The following is a 22657-nucleotide window of genomic DNA, read 5'->3' as shown; positions in this document are numbered from 1 at the left end:
GAAAAATTACGGCTCGAGAATGCATTTGTAAAGATGATTATTAAAAAAGATTGTCGTAATTTTACTTATTAAGTAAATAAGATTGTACTGTACAAGCAATTTACACATCTAAAGTATTGCGTCGAGGGATATCGGAGGAGGAAACTACAAAATATGTTATGAGATCCGAGCAGCAACAATTTGAAAAATCGTAAATACGTGGGATTAAACATTTATATTGGTTTTTCAATTGCGAAACTTAGATTACTTGTATTATTTTATAATTGTTTCACATTGTTTGTCATTCACGAGAATACAATGGAGAGTAGAGTATGAAAAGATTAGGCTAAATTCTATTAAAAACAATCCTTCCCTTTAAATCTTTCGTAATCCGAAGAAACATTTCTATTTTTTTTTTTTTTTTTTTTTAAATAAGAAATTGCTATTTTTAAGTATTACATTTAAAATGAGGCATGCAGTCACCTCGAGACTGTACAAACTATGTAATTATCGATTAGTGCCATTTCTGGTGAAGCGTGCAATAATAATACACAGCGTGAAGAAATTCCCCAGATTCTATTATATTTATACATATAAATATTTATATTTTATAATTAAATTTAATATTTATACGAACATTAAATTTATAATGGAACCAACTTCAGTTTTAATATCGAATTTCCAAAAATGGTTGAAGCCGTTTGAAAAAAAAAAACAAATAACATAAAGTATTATGTAAAATTTAAAAAGTACATATCAATTCTCATTTTTTTTGCAATATATTAGCTTTCGAACATCGAGATAAATTCAATCTATTTAATAGTTTAAAATAACCTGAACGTAACATAAGCTTTGGCAAATAATGAAAAGTTAAAGATACACGTGTGTAATATACGTAGTCCTACTTACATTATTTATAAGAATATACAGATGTTTAAATCATTTTATAAATAAATTATATAAGAAAGTAATAAAATATTTTAATACAATTTAAACATAGATTTTTCTCAACGAATAGAATAATTTCTATAACCCTAAGACAAGAGATAACAGAAGAATAAATACAGCAATCCCTCCATTTACGCGAGTAATTGATTACACGAAAACAACGTTTTAAAATACGGTTCTGTTTTCAAATACAGTCGACCCCCCTATAACACTGTTGATTTTTCCGTTTTATATGAATTCCATGTTGTACGAGTCACTTAGATTTTACAAATACGTGTGGCTAGGCTGCGAACGGCTCACGTATTTGTAAAATCTAAGTGACTCGTACAACATGGAATTCATATAAAACGGAAAAATCAACAGTGTTATAGGGAATCGACTGTACAGTAAAACTTGTGTAAAGCGGACTAGCACGTTGTCGATCCGTTTTGAACAGGTTTTACTTTACTGGGTTAAAACATTATAAACTAAATTTTATTATTATTTTTTTTTAAACATACCTCTATGCAATAGGTTACTGATAACAAAAAAACACACTTTTTCATGCAACTATCATTTATTTCCATAAAGTTGATTATTTAAAATAGAGTGAAAATAAATTGGAGTAAATGAAGGGATTACTTTAATTAATTTAAGTCGAAGACACTGAAAATTTTTCTATATATTTTTTTTAATTTTATTGTCATTAATTAACAACTGTAAACAAAATACCGCTTTAGAGTTTTATTATATGGATTAAAATTAATACTAGAAATTCAGAATAAAAATCTACATAAACTAGAAATCGTCTTAAAATCAAAAGACGAGACGAATAACTCGACGAGAATGTGGGGAAAAAAAAAGAAAAAAATCTATAAAATTCGATTTTCACCATTTTATTGTTAAAGTATCCCTCGAAACAAACAGAATCATTTTAAAGAGGTAAAGAAACAATTCGAATGTTTTATGTTGCTATAGCACTCATCTTAGAGGCCATCGACGTTTATTTGATGGTGGGTGGCCAACACCATCCAAAATGGTACTCGAATTTTCGTGTACGAAATACACATGGTCTTTAAGGGAAAACAACGGAAATATCAATAACAAAACACTATTTTAAAAAAAGATTTTCAAATGTTTGAACCGAATATATTAATTTTTTTAAAATTAATTTCCAAAATATACAACTTTTAATTAATTAATTCGTTATCACTCGCGCTTTAAAACCGAAATAATTGTAGTTAATTAGATACAACAATAAAGATGAATAAAAAATAATAATAAAATTAACGAATAAAATCTTCAAGATATCAATTTGAAAGTGAATATAAAAGAAAAGTTAATATTTTATATTGCTTTATATACATATACATTTTTTTTTAAGTAAAAAAAGATTTATCAATAAATAATAAACTAAAAGCCATTTCCTTGAAGAAAGCGGCGTATGCAATTTGTCTTAACATTTTAAAGTTGTGTGTCGTTATTTTTATTTATTAACGTCCGGTACTCGAAGTCGACAGAATATGACGAAATACCGTAAAGCTACAGCGTTATTTACTTAAATGGATTGCATTCTTTCTTCCATTTCTGTACGTCCTACCGACGGTTATCATTATTTCTATCCTATTACAATTCTATCACAATATAGCATCCACACAAACATCGAACATTCATCAGACGAATGGCTGCTATAAAATGATTGCCCGGCACTTTCCTGTATTGCGTCATCAATACCTGAGAGTCGATAGGGACGTAAACGCGTTCCCTTAATACCAATGGCAACCGATGCAACCTGGCTTACGACGAATCAAATATCTCACAGATATAGAAACGTGGCTACGAATAACTCTATAGAGAGAATGCCCCCCTTATCGTTTTTAAATATTTCGTTCACGTCGTCTCTAGTGTTGATCAAACACAGTTTGGGGGTGCGAAGTACGTGAAGCGAGACGTTAACGAGTGGACGGAGGACGGCGCAGACGCTTTCCGCTAATTACCGAAGTGTCCTTTTAATGTCGCTTCGTCCCGTATATATTTACAGTAATTAATTGACACGGAGGTAACGGACCAACTTTGTCCAGGAAGTTTGTCTTACGTAGAGTCATCGAGCCACCTGGATTCCCTCTCGAGCACCTCCTGACGGAGTCGTTTGTTCGATTTTTTGCATCCTCGGTGGGAGGAAACCAAAGATAATTCGCCTACGTCGTTACATTAAAATGAATGAACCGTAAATATTGTCGGTTCTCCATTGAAATTTCTTACTAAATCTTAACCCGGACGAATTTCGAAAGCCAACGACAATTAGGGGATGGTAACAATTAAGATATAAAAGTTTGAATCTTTTAACGTCGCGACTCATTAAGCGACGTATGAACATACTAGTTAAAAACTAGAAAAATAATATTAAATACAAAAGTACAGTCGACCTCCTATAACACTGTTGATTATTCCGTTTTATATGAATTCCATGTTGTACGAGTCACTTAAATTTTACAAATACGTGAGACGTTCACAGCCCGGCACACGTATATGTAAAATCTAAGTGACTCGTACAACACGGAATTCATATAAAACGGAATAATCAACAGTGTTATAGGGGGGGTCGACTGTAATTTATTTAGTTGTTATCTTTAAAGCTACGTAATACTCAACACCAGAAGCGGAGTAAACATATTTAGAGAAGATCATTTTTTTTCCTTGCCCATGGAAATGTATGAGCTGGGTTTCTACAGTAGATATTTTCATCGATATGATATGGCACGGTCTCGCGTTTTCGACCGGTATATAGTCACTCCGGACGGATTTTTTTTTTTTTTTTTGGAGTATAGAGTATTCCGAGCGTATTATTTGGAAGCCGCGACGACCAATAATAATACGAGTCTATAAAACAAGATTTACCTAGTAATATTTAAATGAAAGTAGATTTTCTTTCGCGGACGTGAACCGAACGTGGTCGGAATGAAACGCGATTCGTTGTCAATCCTCAGATTTAGCTACCCGTGAAATATAGCGACCGCACACTCGACCTTATAGCGGAGGGGAACCGTCCCTGTTTTACGATTCCGAGCAGGTATCCGGACAAACTATTTGTCAACAGGATTTCCTCGGCCCAGATATGAAATGTTCGCTCACACATGACGATGCGGCCATTTTCGAAGAGAATGAGCGATAATCCTACCCGGAATGGAAGTTTTTTTCCATTAACGACTCCTACAAACGATCGTGACTTAAACATTATTATAATGCCACGAGGTTTGGCCGAAATTTTACGACATTTAAAGTATTTCATCCGTCGTGGCGCTTGGTGGAACAATTATAATTTACTGTCGAGTGTAAATTTCAATGGCGGGCATTCAAAAAAATTTCGTTAATTTATTATAAAAATAAAATAAAATAAGTAAAATTAGATTATTCGCTAGTATGTTTATGATATTCTTGTATAAGAAACGGACTAGCTCGAGTGAAATATTCTACTCTTGACAAAAAAAGACTTTCACGCGAAGAATGGACTTAAAATAGATTCGATTCGGTACTATTTAAGATGAAAAGGCGGCGATTACGGGAATAAACGAGCGCTAAATCGCGTTGTCAAACTGGGTCCGTGATTAATGGCGCATCAATTAACTGGTCGTCGAGTGGAATCTATTCCACTGGCGAAATGATTAAAGACGAAACGTGCAAAGTGCAAACTGCAATATCGTAGTACGCTTTGTAGTCGACCGACGGCGGAAAACGACCATTTTGCTGTACTTCTTCCATCGAATTAGGGGAAATTTTCTACTTTTGTGTTTCTAAACGATCATTCCGAGATAATTATCCGTTAATCATTTTTAATAAATAATAAAAACAATTTAGCGGAGAGATCCGATGTCGTTATAACCTATTTTTCAGAAACTTATGGACAATGTATTATTTATTACGAATTGAGTTTTGCAACGAAGAATCGTAAGCGGTAGAAGTTTCTGGATTTATTAAAAACCCGCTTTAAAATGGCGGTAATTTATCTAATTTCTTTATTTTATATAGTGTAATAATTTGTGATTGGACACGATAGGTTAAAGCAGATAGAAAGGAAATATATATTGTCTTACCTGAAGGCTTTGTTAAAGACGGTGGCACGTCAGATTTATTAATGGACAGTGGAGGAGACGAACTCGACGCGGATTCGGTGTTTCCCGAGGAGTTAGTCTCTGTGTCGTGACGAGGTTCCGACGTCACGGCTGTGGTGATGCCGTTAGTCAATTTCGGATACTCCCAAGGCGGATCGTAATCGTCCGACGGCCTGTTATCGTTCCGGGGACTCTGCGCTTCCCCCGAACTGACTGCGTGACAGGGAAACCGGGTGCTTTCCAGAGCCGCCACTTTTCTGGGCACGTTATTAGGCGAGTCTGAACTCACCGACGATTGGTCCATGTCTTTGGTGGTCTTTAAATTGGTGCCGTTCGTTACCCTTTCAGGTCGGTGCGTTTCGTTGGAGGTAGAATTTTTATTTTTGCATGGTTCGGATGGTAACACTTTAATACCTTGATGACCGTGAATGGGTTTCTTGGTAACGAACGGAGAACCGTTCTGATTATTGAGCAAAGTCCTCGGTAAAGGTTCGACGCTGGCCGTAACGCGGATGTGATGCGCTTTGGGCGACGACGACGGATCCCTAACCAGGGTGACTTTTCTCTTTTCGGTCGGTGTCAGATGAGGCGGAAAAGGTCGTGGAGCCAAGCGTGGCGACTCCCTGAGGACGCGAGGCTGATGCGTCGGCGTACTGGACGACGAACAACTACCCGTGCTAGACGGCGGTCTGGAGATGATGCGTAGTCCTGCCCCGTCTCCCGATCCCAACCTGGTCCTTAGATAGTCACTGTGAAGGACGGGACTCTGAGCTAAGCGATCGATGTCTTCCACTTCCCTCTTCACTCTACTGTCGAAGGCCGTCTCGTAAATATGCCTTTGTCGCGTAGTCATGTCGTCGTCGTCTCCTCTTGTTTCTTCAGCTACTGAGGACGATTCGTCTGTACTCAATGGCCGAGTAGGCGATATTTGCAGGCTGCTGGCAAAATGTCGCCCGACACTCCATTCCCATGGCTCATCGTATTCGTCAGCCGGTCGCTCATCCTCGTCGTGACAATTGCACGTGCTCACCTCCTCGTAGTAATCATCGTCTTCTTTATGAACTAAAAATAAAAGAAAAATATATATGTAATTACTTCTCAATAATTGAAAAGCTCCTAGCGACCTTCAGTTTGTCAGGGAGATGGTCGTAGTTTGAAAATCCCTCCTGCCTATCGAGGCGGGTAGATCGCACGTGTAATGGATTTAACTGAAGCGGACACACGTCTCTTGTATAATAGTGCAACGCATGCCAAAACAGGAGCCCGCTTCCAAATTACTCGACATTCGATATATTTTATCAAGATGAACGATTTATGAGAATATTATCTCGCGATATCTATTAGTAACGAAGAGATTCGAGAAAGTTGATAAATGCATTCTTCTCGCCTCTCTTGAGAAAAGAGATTCGAGTTTCTAATCAGACAGGTGGGCAAGCTTCTACATGCAAAGACAAAAATCGATTTAAGAGGAATTTTTCTGTAAAAGGATCCACGCATTCGCTTAAACTCAAAACGCTTCGTCTTCACAGTATCTTTCATAAAGGAAAACCACGTTCAATAGTTCTCTACCTTTTTACTTTACACTTACAGGATTGATGACAATACAAATTCCTGAAAATCGGATAACGTAATAAATACCATAAAACTGACGTGGAGATATATTGATTTTTCCCCCCGATATACCAGAAAATAAAGCTTCGTAGTATTACTTTTTTTTAAGACAAATATTCTAAAAGTACTCCAGTTCTCCGGAGCTTATCAAATTTTCTTCCCGATTTTGCTTTCTTCCTTTACAATCTAATTCAATATGCAAAATTTTATGTAAGTCCGTGTCGGGATCGCAGACGTCCGTAACAAAATCGCACGTTCTTCGTTGTTTTATTTTTAAAATATGTAAATTTAAAACGGGTCTTATATTTCTCTAATATCAAAGAGTTTGACAATCGACAGCGAATAGTTATTGTAGATATAATGAAACGAGAAAAGAAACACCGAGATTTGTTTCAGAAATTGTTTCTATAAAAAAAAAAATATGGAACGTTTTCGATCGAGAAGTTCTGAAAGCAGAAAAATCTGGATGGCAAATCCCTAAGCTTCTACAACCGGCAACAAGTGACTTTTTCTAAGTAAGGCATGGGTCCGTTACACGACCGTCTCAATCGGAATGAGAAAGGTACATTAATTCCGACTGTAGGGACCATTTGTTATCTTCTCCTGGTTACCCACCTGGAAGTATCAGCAGGGTATATATCATCCAAAGCCTCTCCTACATCGATTACTTGTCTAGAACAAAAGTTTTCCACATCACACACGGAACTAGTATATGAAAAAAATAAAGCTAACTGTTAGAAGTCAAATGTTTAAAACGAAACTAATTTTTTAAAATTATTTAACTAGAAAACGATAACGTGTATTTGACTAAATGCACTTTTTTTTTTCGTTAGCGAAAAAGTAGAGAGGAAAAAAATAATGCACAATCAACATCAACTCATTGAAAATATAATATGCATAAAGAACAGTTTAAAAGGATTTCAGTGAAATGTTATAAACTACAGCTTGTTTTTATATTTATTATTATATTTATAAATTTTTATTACCAGGGTCGAAACTACTAAGGCAGATGAAACGGTTGCTTCCAGCTCTTTATATCTGGAAAGGATCCATTTGTCATTTATAAAGTATACAGTTTTTAACTTTTCACCTAGTGTTGTCACTAAAGATAAAAGTGAATGCGTGTTTATTTATGTATATTTATGAATATAAACGTAACTTTGATATTAATATACAGGTACTCGAATTATTCAACAAAAATCTGTGAATAAATTCATTTAACCCTTCTGTTTCAGACCCCAAAATATATAAATACACCTGTCTTCGCCTGTGGATTTTTTTCACTCATTAAATAATAAATAAATAAACACACTTAGACACTGCATAATTTTTTTAAATTTGATAAGCGTGTAAAAACATAGTAAAATAAATATTTTATAGACATTATATAATGCATTCTATTCAACCTATTGGTCGAATTTTATATCTAATTTAGTATAAAATTTTTAATTATTCTCATATTTTGAATTTATTGGCTACATTCAAAAATTCTCGTAGATTTATTTAAAATGATAAAACGATTTGTAAGAATCGATTAAGACTTTTAAAATGATTAATTACGTAATAATTACTATTTTAAAATAATTACGAAAAATTAATTAGCCTATTTCTGAAGACTTTCTATAATCTTACAGCTCGTTAATCACCGTGCGTAACGCATAAAATGAATTCATAATCCGAACTACCACCGATACAACAGAATGAAAATTTGACTCAGACAGGATATTCCCATCTCATAGAAAACAACTAATTTACAACAGCTGTTATGATATTGTAATACGAGGTGTTTATACCCTTGTAAAGTATATCAATTTGTATTAAAATTTGTAAATTCTATAAATAAGTAGAAGAAAATAATTTCTTAGTGGAAAACCAAAAGTAATTTCTATAGCTGAGTTAATCTGTAGACAGAAATTTTATTCATAATTTATGCTGAAAAAACAATTTTCCCCTCGAAAATATTCTTTTCTAGGGGGGAAGAATGATCATTTATATATGATCCAAAGATCATTCGCGTATCTAATTTACGTGACCAGAATTTTCACTTAATTTGTACTTGATATGAAAAATTCCGGAAGAAATAATATCCCTAAAATCAATATAAATTCTGGTAGCCAATGTTAAATCATTTTTGACAATGTTTTAAAAGTTTTTAAAACAAATTTACAACTTACTACAGTGTCTAGTGTGTCAACAAACCTCCGAGAAAGGTCAACAAAATTAATGGTAGAATTTATGTTTTATCAAATACTCCACGAACATATACTAAGATTTTTAAGTGAAATTTCTGCACAGAAGAGCTCGGATTTAACTATTGAAACTAATTGTGTAAAATAATAATTAAAGTGGAGTTAACAAAGTTATTCTTAGGTTACGTTTCCTGGCAATACAACGTAATAAATCGAATTTGACTTTTATATTTGTTAAGAGTCCTTAGACAATGCAAAACGTTATTTTAAAAGGTTCATCAAATCGTAATTTTTAGAATTTATTAATGACTCGATTCATCGGATTACCATACGAATGCAGTCGTAACAAGTCGAGCATTTATCTTATTCGGAATTTATAAATAAGTAGTGAAAATGTAATCCCCGTAACGTTCCATTTCCCGATGGAAAATTTTAACAATGGAACTAATTAAAAGAAACTCGCGTTATCTGTACTAAATCGAAATAGAGGACACGAATTAAGCGAAGGGCCGATAATTAAGTAATTGTGTCACGTGTTAAGTCGTCCCAATACGCGTGTGACGTCGGATCAATTTAAACACAAACGCCAAAAGTCTAGTTGTTAATTAGCGAAGGGGAATTCGATAGACTTAGTTCGAACGCTTTTAAAAACGCATTATATCCGATTGCCGACACTAATTACGACACACTACGGACAGATATCCGACGTTCATTAATAACTGTAACGACGGAGATTAGATGGAGAGAAGTTAGATCAGTTTGTGAATCGCCCGTCCGGAATAAAGGAGCGACAAAAAGGATAAGGTAAAAAGAAAAATTAGAACAGAAGTACAACGAGATTTTTCTTTAACGGGTGCGTGCTTCATAAATCGCCCCTCGAGAGAGAGAGAAAAGAAGAGAAACGGTGAGGTCAGATGTCGCCTCGCGTCATCTACGGGGAGATGTTGTTAAAAGCCTTTTCTTGTCACATCCGGTTCAATGTATTAGTGTCGTTGTCCCAAGACACAGATTCTCCTTCATTAGTTCCAGAGCCGTTTTTCTTCTTCGAGCCCCACATTTATCACACGACACGTGCTTTACGGGCGAGATACATAACGTAAGCGCAGGTAAATAGAGGAAAAACAGGTCCCCGACCGATAGTTTGGGGATGTGATATATCCCGCAGGAGTCCGAATTCCGGTAATGCGGGTACCTACCTACTTTGGGTAAGAGCTTCTTGGCAGAACTACACACGTAAACGGAGAAGCATCAAGAATATACCAGAAGTAGAAAGACGCAACAATGCCGGCCGATGCGAGAATACTTTCGGTGGCCCGATTAAAATAATTAGCATAATTTTTCTGTAAGAAAAGATTACGGAAAATGGCGGAGGAGGATATGGAAAAGAACTCGAGATTAGTCGGTAAGGTGATGGACAGGTTTTAATATCCAGCAGACTGATCGCGCGCGAGCATTCCAGAGTTTGTAATGACGTCAGTCGGGTATTTCCTTTAATCAGCTTAAAGGTCTGGCATTACCGGGCACTAGACCAGAAGGAGTGGGAGTAGGAAGACCACTCTCTCTCGTTCCAAATCCACTACCCGCAGAGAACGGGTGATAATACGATCCAAACATCGACATAAATAAACACGATAGGAAGTCGGCGGTAGCGACGGGAAACGAACTTTCCACTTAATCCCCGGTCAGAGTTACGATCGAGTCCGGAAATAAGCCGCGTCCGAGCATGGCATCGATGGATGTCATCTCGCGAGACTGACACCAAGACCTCTTTTATAGCTTTCCATTCGCTATAGCGCGAGGAGAACTGGCGTAATGAAAATACTTGGTCGAAGGTTGTAATTTCTTATCACACAAATCACGGGTTCTGTCACAGATGGCTAGAATCCTATCAACCGAAACGATCTGACAATTTCTTCTCGAATCTAAAAGAAAAACTAGCGTAGGGCCACACACAATTACGAGAGTGATCCTTTGATCTAGTTTGATTGTACGATGATCGATATCGTTTCATACGATCTGGAAATGAGATCGACCTATCTATGAGTCAAGGTATAACTTGGTAGACGATAGGAAATAATACTTTTTAAAATAAAAATAAAAATTTATCTCCTACTACGGCATATTTTTTTTCTTTTCGAATGTTTTGGCTACCGAAAAACTTCGGTGCTGCCTAAGAAACACGTTTTCGTCAAAGAAAGGAAAAGTGACAAGCGTGACAGAAACGTGACGGTGTGCAAAAAATCCAAACCTCGGATGCCAGCCAAGCTGACACTAATTCCAATTGTCTGCTGTCCTAGTGCATTTTTGTCTGCAGATAATCCCGGATTGATATTCTTAGTTAATGGATAGGTGGGTACATTTCATAAAGAAAAACTTTGGGATAAAAACCATCCAACAAACAATGTACTGTACAGTATTATTTATACCGTGTTTATGTTTAAAAATAATTCTACTCGTTTGAAATTTCTACAGATTTTTAACAAGAAATTTCCTTTAAAAATTAACGCATTAATTATCGTGTTTTACTTTTTTTAAAATGAACTGTCATATCAGAAATTTAATATCGAATTCGTAATTAATGCGCTATTTATTGATAAATCGATAAAAATTTTTATAAGGAAAAATATTAGCGGTGTTCGAAGACACTTTAAGCAATAAATTAAATCTCATTCTTTCAGGTGTATTGTTTTCTATTAAAAGTAAATCCTAAAGACAAAAAAAAAAGAGAAGCAAAAAAGTCACGGGATTGGCTTGACGAAGTAAAGTCGATGCTGGTGGTATTGACGAAAAAGAATAGCAAATAGCATTAAAAAGGGAAATAGGTTTTCTAATTAATGAAGAAAACACTAAAAAAGATTAATTAATTTGCAAACTTCTATCGCGCATCCATCGAGATGTTTGCTACTCGCAGTCTAATCCGATTCCATCACCAAGAGGCGTGATGTCTAGTCCCAAGAGAAAGTCGAAGAGATTACAAGCAATGGTGGGATCCTGCACTACCTCGTAGCGAGAAACAGAAAAGAGCTAATCAGATTATTTATAGGATATTTCGAGGATAGACAGCGCAAGATAAACATAGATCTATAGGATTACAATCGGTGTAAGAATAGTAAACATTATCAATTGGCAATTAAAATGAATAAAGACACATAGTATTCTTATATGTTTCCATAAGGAAAGTTTCCCTTCTTTTATCGAGGTTTTTTTTTTGTTTTAAAGAAAACATCCAAGTGAATTGTTTTCGATGTATCAGGACGAAGAAGTCTTTTTTTTTTCTACTTCTTCTTTCTGCCGCTAGCAGAAATAATATCCCCGAGTATTTTGAGAGAAAGCGACGCTTTATGACACGACGCCAAAGGGAAAGAGAAGGGGGAATCCCAAGAAAAAACACGTCTAATATCTATTGAATACGGTCCCCAGTGTGAGTGTAAACTGGACGACTAGCGGGTATGTTTTTCTAAGATAATGATAAGAGGTCGAGAAGAGAATATTTTCTCGTTATGGTCCGACGTCGTTCCTTTATTCTAACAGAAAATTGCTTTTTCTTTCGTTTATCCCGTGAATCGAATAATTTTGATTTATAATATATATATATATATAGACGACGAAAGGTGTGTATTGATATGTTTTTCACATTTCTAACAAATCATTTAAAAAATAACAAAACACGGATTTCTGTAAAAATAATCTATCAAATTCGAATCCTTTTACTCCAAACAAATACCCAAGATACCGACGGCCAGTTCATCTTTTTATAGTTCCGTATCATCCGGAAAGTAAAATCAATACCGACATCATCAATAACTTTCTAGATTTTTCGTTACTCTTAAAAAACGGCGACGAAATATCCTCTAGCGGATATATACTTCGATTAATACAAGTCGGAATGTTGGTTTTCTTTTACTAGACTCCAGGAAAATTTCAAATTTCTGATGCTACATTGAATACGATGGAACAGAATAAAAAAGACTCTCGGATATCTTAACAGAATGGAAACACGTGTTTACGAAGTGCAAACAGCTTACTAAAGATAATCTAGATTACTCAGCGAAAAGGTAAGAAGAGGAGGAAGAAGAAGAAAGAGAGAAGATATTTAAGTTTAAAAAATAATAAATAATTCGCGAAAATATTAAATTTTCCTAACTTATTTTCTTATCAGAAAGCAAAAAATTCTTTAATAACTTGCATAAAATTCTGGTATTTATTATGTTCGACGTCTAACGACAGATTTTAATGATTAACCATCAAATTTAATTTTAAATAAAACTATCCTAAATTTATTTATTTTTTTAAATATTTACGCTTGTAATCCATCTTTTAATTAAAAAAAAACTTTTTGACGTTTTCAAGAATTATTTTACTACTGAAAATATTGACAAAGATATTAAAACTAAACCATCATTAACACTCGAAAAACATTAATATTTTCATACTGATTTAAAATTTATCGCATGATTTAGATTTTCAGATATGTAAGGACAATATTATTATTATTATTTCAGAAAAACATAAACTAGTAAGTCGTTACATACAATTATTAAATATTCTTTTACTTGTAATAAAGTTAAAACTCTTACATTTTTGTTGAGAAACCAATCCTGCAATTCCATCATTTCAGTTTTAACAACTTCGTCCCGAAAAGTATGAAATTCAATCGTACAAATGCATTCGCTCTTCCCGCTCCGCAGCTCCCCGAGGGATCGGAATTTTTCGACTTTCTTACGTTTCACGAGAGCAGCAGCCATATTATGAATTTCGTCGTTCCCACTCTAACGGTTTCCTACTTAGAGGTAAAAATGCGCACAACCCCAAGCGATAAATATGTTTAGACTCGAGAGATATAAACGTCGCTTTTGAATTTTATTTAATTATGTCTAATTAAAATTTAGTGTAAGTAACGTACGCATAAAATAAATTCTTTCATGGTTTCGAGATGAAAATTTTCCTCCAAACAACTAAATTGCACATTTGCTTGAATACATTAAACGATTTTCGCTGTAATACAGCTTCGGACTATAACTTCCTAATTATATATTAAGGAATGTGTGATACTAATTCCGAATGATAGTAATTCTCGTAACTTCTGAAAAGTAAACCTTTTAAGAAAATCTTTTACGTGTTTTTAAAAAATAAAACTGTTTATTAATTTAACCTGTTCTAATATAATTTAATTATCTTTTTAATTTAAAAAAAAATACTTAATACGCTGAAAGAATTCTACATGTAAACAATAAATTACGATTTAATCAAAGTTATTTAGAATAAATCAGCACTTCTGTAACAAATACTTTATTAAACATAAAAAGAGTACACTTAATTTATTACATTCATTTTATCTTAACGCTTCTCATAAGCCATAAAATTCATCTTATCCCTGTTTATTAATAGGACTATAATAAATTAAAAAGATTAAGAATTTTTGTAGTCATATTTTATAAATTAATTTTATCATCCTCTTATGGTGTGTCTCTGTTTTCTTAATTGAACATCTTATAATTTCGCTTAATATATACCGTAAAGCTTTTTAAAATAATAATAAACAATATATAGCTGTGATTTATTCTTAAATACAATAAAATAAAGATAATTATATATTTAATTTTTAAATTATACGAATAGTTTATTGTTTTTCCTCGAATGGTAAGTGAGGGTGATATGGAAAGTTTCAGCAAAATCACTTATTGTAAAAACAGAGAAAATTAAATTAACTGCACTGTAAAAATGTATTACAGTGCAATTAATTTAATTTAATGTATTAGAACTAGTAATTGAAAGGGTATAATTCGCAAACACATTAAATTTATTGGCAGTGATGGTATTGACACTTCAAAATATATTGTCAAACGATCCATTTCACCCCAAGGCAAGAGTGAAATGGATCGAATGCTTTCCAATTATGATAATCGAACTAATTAAATACAAATACACCGAAAAAAACTAAATATATTAAAATAGTTTAAAATACAATTCAAGAACATTTTTTCACACCCATACTCTTAGTACTCACCAAACAGAAAGAGGCAAAGATGAAAATAAGAACCCCGTTCCTTACCATCATTGTGTAACTAAGTGATCCTAGGGTTCCACTTCTGAACTGTCCCCTAAGAACTTTGGTTTTATTATTTCGGAAATTTCTTGGGGTCATTTAGCTTTTTCGAGAGCCAAGATCCTCGATAACTGTCTTTTTATTTCTACTGACTACCCGACCAGCTCCCATTACGGGTTATGCCTTGCCCATAATGGTGTAATTTGAGACCAGCTACACATAATCCAGCTGTACTAAAGCCACGATATTAGATTAATTCTATTATTTAATAAAAAAAATCGTTGTAATGCATTTACCGCATAAAATTTCAAGTCAAAATGAAAATAACGTGATTGTCTATTGTGGTGTTCATACATCTTCTGAGATGAATTTTCATAAATTCATAAAGAGTGATCCAAATCATTCCATACTCAATGCAATACGAAAAAAAATGCACCTTTAGTTGTTGACTAACATTACATTATGCTTACTACAGTATAAATCTTTAAAAATTCCTATACGTTCGCTTAATAACGGGCTTGTATTTTTTATTAGTAATCATAAGCTTAATATTTCAGTTTATTGCTAGTGCTAACAATAACTTACCGAAGCAATCACCTGTTGTCGTCATTCATACACAGACACAAAAGATTTTTTTCGTTGAAACCCAAGCGAATTTCGCCAAATACTTTCTTTCTTGACTTATAGAAGCTTCAACAGATCACGTAGGGACAAAACACAAAAATAAAAACTGTTAAAAAGCTTAGCTTAATCCATTTTACCCCAATTTATTGTATTCGAAAATCTCTATAAAAGCATAACACTTATCTACACGTTATAAATATATAGCCTATATTTTTTAAGATATTAGATGCCATTTTACACTTTAATTTAAAAAAAACTCTTCAACCAAATTATGTAAAACAACTCATTATTTCTGTATTTAAACATTTTTAAGTAGTAATTTCGTTATAATTTGTAATTACGAAATAAGATTTTAAAATAATTTAAAAATTATCCAGTTTGTGTAACTAAATTTATAATTAAAAATGCAACTAATTGCTCGAAACAGTTTCAATTTCTTAAATGTATAAGTAATTTCGAAACGAATTTAAATGGCTATTTTTGAAATTACAGTACACAAATTGTCTATAATTACATTATTTGAATATTTCTCATTTTATATTGATGTCGTGAAGAAATCGAAAAAATTGATTTTTGATCTTCTCCAACTAATCGTTTATGAGAAAAATCCTCCCAGTTCTTAAATCTATTCCAAATATTCATCAAATATGCCCATACATTCGGACGGATGAGAGCGAGAGAGAGAGAGAGTGCATAAATCATTATCTGCTTTAATCGTTAAAAACAGCAAAGCTTTTCAATATGTTAATATATACAAAATATCTTTAGCAATATCTATAAACAAATTATTTTAATGGTGAATTAAATAATAATAACAATAAATTATATTTTTTTTCTTTTGCAATTTGGAGAATAAATTACAACAAAAATCTTTCTATATTCTACGTTAATCACTGAACATATTAATAAAGACCCAGCGTATTTAATTTAATAATAATAATTATCATTATTAATAAGGATTATTTGTGTAGAAAGGTTAAGATTTACAAAATAAATATCACCATTATAATAAAAAATAAATAAATAATAATAATAAATTTTTTCCACACCTCCTGTGAGAGATAAAATTCCTTTAAAAACATGCTTAATAAAAAAATAAATACAATAAATACACAGAGGGAATATTTTTTTACCGAACAAAATACTTCGTACTACAAAACTCAATTATTCTCTCAGATTGCAAATACACTCCACTCGACCTCCCGATATAGACATCACCAAACACATCACTCTAGATAATGCTTCTGTATATTATCGATACGAAAGACAATAACACTCCATGGAAAACAATGGCAGGAGCTTCTATTGCTTGTCTTTGATAAGGAAACATGGTAATCTTGATTCGATCGTATTTCCCGAGAAGGGAAGGATTACGATGGCAATTCAAAATCAACAAGTAAATACAAAAGATTGCAAAACGTATATATATTTTAAGGTTACGATGGTAACGAGTAAGAGCAATCCCACGCGAATATCTAAACGAAGCTATATCAAAATAAATTACAAAAAAAATTTGATCGAGTAGATTACAAATAAGATTAGAAAATTGTGATTTTAACCTACACAAAAAGTAAAATTCGATCAGGGAAAAACAAAACGTTAAGCAAATAAATTAAAAAAAAAAATCATATTGTAGATATCTCTATATAAAATATAATAGGCAGAAACAATACTGACCGATACAGAAAACAAAAAAAATAACATACTTCTTTGACACGACTGTTTCTCATAGAGACAATTTATACACCACACAAACACATTACAAAAAGACTAGAATATAGATTTATTCAAAGAAGTCGGAGATCGATAGCAGATGGATCCGATGATAACATTACCTTATTATATAAATTATTTTATATTTCAATATTTTATTATATCAGACAACTATTACGCTTAATACGGTACATAAAAAATACATTGGAATGAATATGCCGAATAGTATATTTATTCAATAACAATATAGAGAGATTCTTTTAAACTCGAATATCACGGTAATAAATAAGGTAATTGTTAAAACGAATTACTCATTATTGCTATAATTCCATCAATCCTTTCAAGATATAAGTTATGTTTTTTTGACATGAATAATGCATTTAATGTATTGCTGTGAGATTTTAAGGACTATCATCAAAAATAAGAGAGTTGAGTTAGAAAAACGATGCTCTCGGGTACATTTGTATTTAGAGCTGGGATTTAAATTTACGATTATTATGAATTCGAAATCCACTCTCAACAACCGAGTATCGTATCAAGTAATTGCTTGCTTATTGTTAAAATATTTTAATCAGATTATTATTACTACTTAATATTTTAGACTTATCTCGATCCTGTGAAATAAATGCAAATATAAAGTCCATTTATCAATTCTGATGCTTTTTATATTTTTCTGTGTCTTCGACGTGTTTAAAACAGTACAGAATTAAAATTATTCTTGCTAAATTATTGTTCGATAGAAAGGTTTTAATTGTAATTATATTATTAATACTAATTAAATAATTATAATCAAGTATTAACAATTTTAAATAATTATCGTATTAAATTACTTTCTGTCACGTTTTCCAAGTGTTCTATGCTTCATTTACGTCTTTATCAAATGTATTTTTCGTGTTTAATTTTGAATATATTAGGAGAAAGAATTACTTTAAAAAAAAATAACTATTTCGAATATAAAAGATTTATAGTATCACTTTTAAGTCTCATATTTAATCTTTTTTGAACTTAATCATATGTAAGAACAATATTTTTACATCATTTATCATACAGGTAATGCATAAAATAAGGAATAAAAATAAGATATTATTGTACTGTACTTACATTTTAATGCGAATGATGTGTCTGACATTGAAGTTAAATGAAAAAAATAACTGAAACAAATCATTCTGTAATATGTATTATCGTTTTAAACTTTATTTTATGAATTACAGCGTAAGAAAAGTAACGTATTTAATTACAGGTTTGCTTCGGATAATCGGGTTTCTACTGAATTTAGTATAATCCGTATCGAACGAATGACATTTGAAAATTAATAATTTCTTATAAAAACGATAAAAATCGGTCAATTAATTGAAAATATATTAAATTCAGTAAAAAAAAATTTAATCTAATATTAGAATATTTAATATTTTACATTAAGTAATAGATTGACGATATATTTATGTTAAAATCCACTCGTTATTATTAATTGCAGGATCGAGAATAAAGAGCATATGAAAGTCTTTTTTTTCTACATTTTACAGCGAGATTTTAATCGATATAAATACACACAAACTTTTAACCTTACACAACTGTAAAAATCCAAAAATGAAAATTATTTTTGTAATATTTATCTAAACATAGATAAATATATTATCTGCGAGTGTTGTAAGGTGTTAAAACGTTCCATAAAAAGTAATGCAAAAAAATAGAATCGATTGAAATTTTAGCAGACCAAAAATAAAATAAAAAAATAATAATAAAAAAGATACGATGTCCAACGTTTGAAGCCTTCTAATTCGAGACCGGAACGGAAATCACGAGGGACTTTCAGCGGGTCTTGGAGAGAAGCATGAAAGGGGGATCGAATTTAAAGTTGGAATTTTCCTTCCGTTCCATTAAATTAGAGGTTTATTTCTTACATTACACATTAATCTCTAAAGAATAAAATACCAGATATGTACAAACTTCATTATTTTTTATCAAACGAATGAACTGAGAATGAATAAAACAACAACAAAAATAAAAAAAAATTTGGGAGCGTTGGGAAAATATTAACCTTTTAAAGGAAGCTTCAATCTTGATTTAGCTCTCGTGCCGAAACAGCAGAATTTATATTATTTATCCGAAGGAATTAAGATATAAAAATATTCTAAAAAATAATATTTAGAATCGGAAATTAAAAATTAAAATAAACTTTCAGTGTTGAATATCTTTCATAAACTTTCAGTGTTGAATATCTTTCTATAGACTTAAGCATTAAGAATTTAATATAATTTATACTTAGTTAATTAAAAACTATTCGGTAAGAACAAAATTTCGATTAAATAAACTATTACATATCATATTTGGTTACAATTTACTATTATACGGAGCTTAAAAATCGAGTTTTATAAACAACCTAAAGTAAATTCGGGTGTTAAGATTGAAACGTTTTCAAATATGTATTATTTAACCTATTTCCTTCCTCAATAATATAAGACTTAACAGAGATAACGTGTAAATTATTCTTAGCCATCTTTACAAGTGCAATACATTACAACCTTTCATTAATTGTAAATAATTTAAGTTTCGAACCCTTTTTCGCACTCTTTTTTTTATTATTTTACACAAATAATTTTAAATAAAAATAAATAATAAGTTGGGATATATTAAACTTTATTTTATAAAATATAATAGGCCTATATATATATATATAATTTATTTTTTCACAATATTTATATTAGACACTCTAAAAAATCGATTATTATTGATATAATTAACATAATTACAATAATAAATGCCATTGAAAATGTGGATCTTTTGAAAGCATTTATTTAGGAATTTAATCGAAATTTATATATATATATTAATTATAATTTTTAATAAAAGGAAGAACAGAACAAATCAACGCAACAAGAAGAGAACGGAGAGGGTCGACGAATGACTAGATTAAGACGCATCGATCAGTCTGGCGAAGAATTAGTATGGACGCATCGAATCCATACTAATTCTTCAGCAGGCCTCAAACAAATGGCGAAATTCGAGTTCAGATTCCCTAGACGAAAACACGAAAGTTGCTTCTCGAAATTACCCTATCCGATCGATCCGTACACTTGAAATATATCAATATTTTCGAATATTCTAATTAATATTTAAATTGAACAACAATGGCACAGAATAAAAGAAATTATTTTCCTTTCGGAAAGTATTCTTGTCTAAATCGATGCGAGTGTTACTTAATTTAAGAGAATCTCTTATTACTAACGAGATATTTCCATCATTGAAAATATTTTCGAATCTCCTTAACAGACTTTGCAGCCGGCGATAACAGATTTTTCTCGACTCTGTCAAACCAGTTATAAGCGCATCGATTTCCTTTCTATACTTACTTCTAAAGAATTGTTAAATAGAATCAATCCGTGCACAATAGAAGAGAACAACAATTCGAAAAACTTTTTTTTTTTTCGTTTCGTCAATATTTTCTTAAAAGTGGCATTAATTTTCTCGTTCTTCCGTAATCGATAAACAGAGAATACAGTGTAAAACTTTTTGCACGGAAAATAAATAAATTCTTCTTTTTATTTTAAATTATAAAAGTTAAAAGTTCCATAAAAAGTCAAATGAACTAACAGAAAAAAAATCCATCAACGAATTGCTTAACTTTTTTAATAATAATAACAACAACGAGTAAAATCATCATTAAGTCCGATCGCATCGAGATATGACACACGACCCCCTTTATCTCTCCACACTCTCGATCCTTATCCACAAAAATTAATAGCATTAACACCCCCTAATACACAAACCTCAATCCAAAATTTTCGACAAAAAGCACAAGTTATTAAGCTTCAAAGAGGACGAACAAAATCGTACACTAACGTCCATACATACAGGAAAAAAATAATAAACCCCAAATAGAGCGGGGAAAGTAATAAATAAATCACGACGAGTCGATTAATCCGGATCAATCGATATCAAAGAAAAAGTTATTAAAATATAAAACTTTATAATAAAACTATTATCGACTTCGACGTCTGTCGCAAACGATCGAAACGAAAAGGGTGCGGTAAATTTCAATAAATTTCCTTTTTTTATTTATTTCCATACCCTAAAATAAAATAAGGTGCTTAACTTCACGTGTTACGTATTACATAACAATATACCGAGCTACAGTTTTACGATCCCAAACAATCTAAAGATTTACATATCGATTCCTCGAGTATGAACTCGAATATTCTTCAAGTACGTCTATTATTATTATTATTATTATTGACGAATGGAAAGAAATTTGAATATAAATGTTTTAATAAAGGGTGACAAATAATTAAAAATACATAAAAGTTTTTTTTTTCTTTTCTTTTTTAAATTTCAAATTAGTTACAATCGGAAAGTTTTAATAAATTCTTTTCGGGTGATGTTTTATACGGAAGAGAAGCTAAATATTTTGTTTTAACCAATGGCGAAAGGAGATAGAAGTAACCGTATATTAATGATAGTTTTGTAACGGGTATTTTATTGCAGGGACGAGGACACGCCACCCGCGGACAGGTATCAGTAATACAGATGGTCGCTAGTTTTCGACTGGAAGCTAGTGACAGCTGGACGTGTACGTTATCTGCTCGACCTCACTCATCCCAGATGCGGCTCTTTATAGTAAGTCGTCAGTCTTATCTATCTTTTTCGCTAGACTGATAAAAGCTTCGGTTTGCCGAACGGGTCATCTCCAAAGATATGACTTTTCGCCAGTCGTTTCTCTTACACGCCCCGCACGTTTATTTACACAGATAACGCGCCAAGTTTTTATAACGCAAATAATAAAAGTAAAAAAAAAAAAAGAAAGAAATGCGGGTGGAATTTTTTTTTGTGTGTGTTTAAAGATAGCGTTTCGTAATTAGCGCATTTTTCAATTTTTAATTTGCAGCCGTGTTATATTAATCCTTGAGAAATTACAAATTTTATCGATTTTTCTAATTTATATTCTCTATCGTTTTTTATTGTTTAAGAGAAGAGAAGTGACTCTTTCGATGAAAAAGTTAGGGAAATTATTATTCTTTTTATGTATTCTAGATATACATTTTACTCCAGAAAGTCGAAGAAAGAAGAAGAAAATAAACGGAGGACGATTTCAACACGCATTTCTCTACTTCATATTCGTGAATTTATCGTTAATCTATGCAAAAGAAGAGGAACGTAGAACGTATGAGTCCGCAACTAAAGAAATTGGAAAGAACAGACAGTAAACAATGACGTAACGATAAGCAAACGCAGTTGGCATCGAACCAAATTATGTCCATCTCGAGGTTGCGGATCGAAGATAAAGGAGAGAAGAGAGACGAGGAACGACACTCAATAGTTCCTAAAGGATTAAAAAGTTTCGTCTTCGCCACATAAAGTGATATTCGTAATCCCAATACGGAAATCGACCATAAAACTCCATTACGGAATAAGAGCAGAGACCCAGTTTTATCTGGCGAGCCAATTTTTGTCGGGCGCGAAGG

At 32.2% G+C, this 22657-nt stretch overlaps 1 protein-coding gene across 1 annotated transcript in view; it reads right to left on the bottom strand.

The window, feature by feature from the left end:
- LOC111630498 (SH2 domain-containing adapter protein F-like) overlaps positions 1 to 22657 on the bottom strand; it is a 104646-nt gene that overhangs the window by 46007 nt on the left and 35982 nt on the right. Inside the window, exon 3 of the mRNA XM_023374606.1 lies at positions 4998 to 6077. Coding sequence (XP_023230374.1) covers positions 4998 to 6077 — 1080 coding nt within the window. The remainder of the gene's footprint in view (positions 1 to 4997; positions 6078 to 22657) is intronic.

The sequence above is a fragment of the Centruroides sculpturatus genome, unplaced genomic scaffold, assembly GCF_000671375.1.
Source record: "Centruroides sculpturatus isolate CEXI.00-Female unplaced genomic scaffold, Cexi_2.0 scaffold576, whole genome shotgun sequence".
In the NCBI taxonomy this organism is placed as follows: Eukaryota; Metazoa; Arthropoda; class Arachnida; order Scorpiones; family Buthidae; genus Centruroides; species Centruroides sculpturatus.
This window is presented reverse-complemented; position numbering and strand designations above follow the sequence as displayed.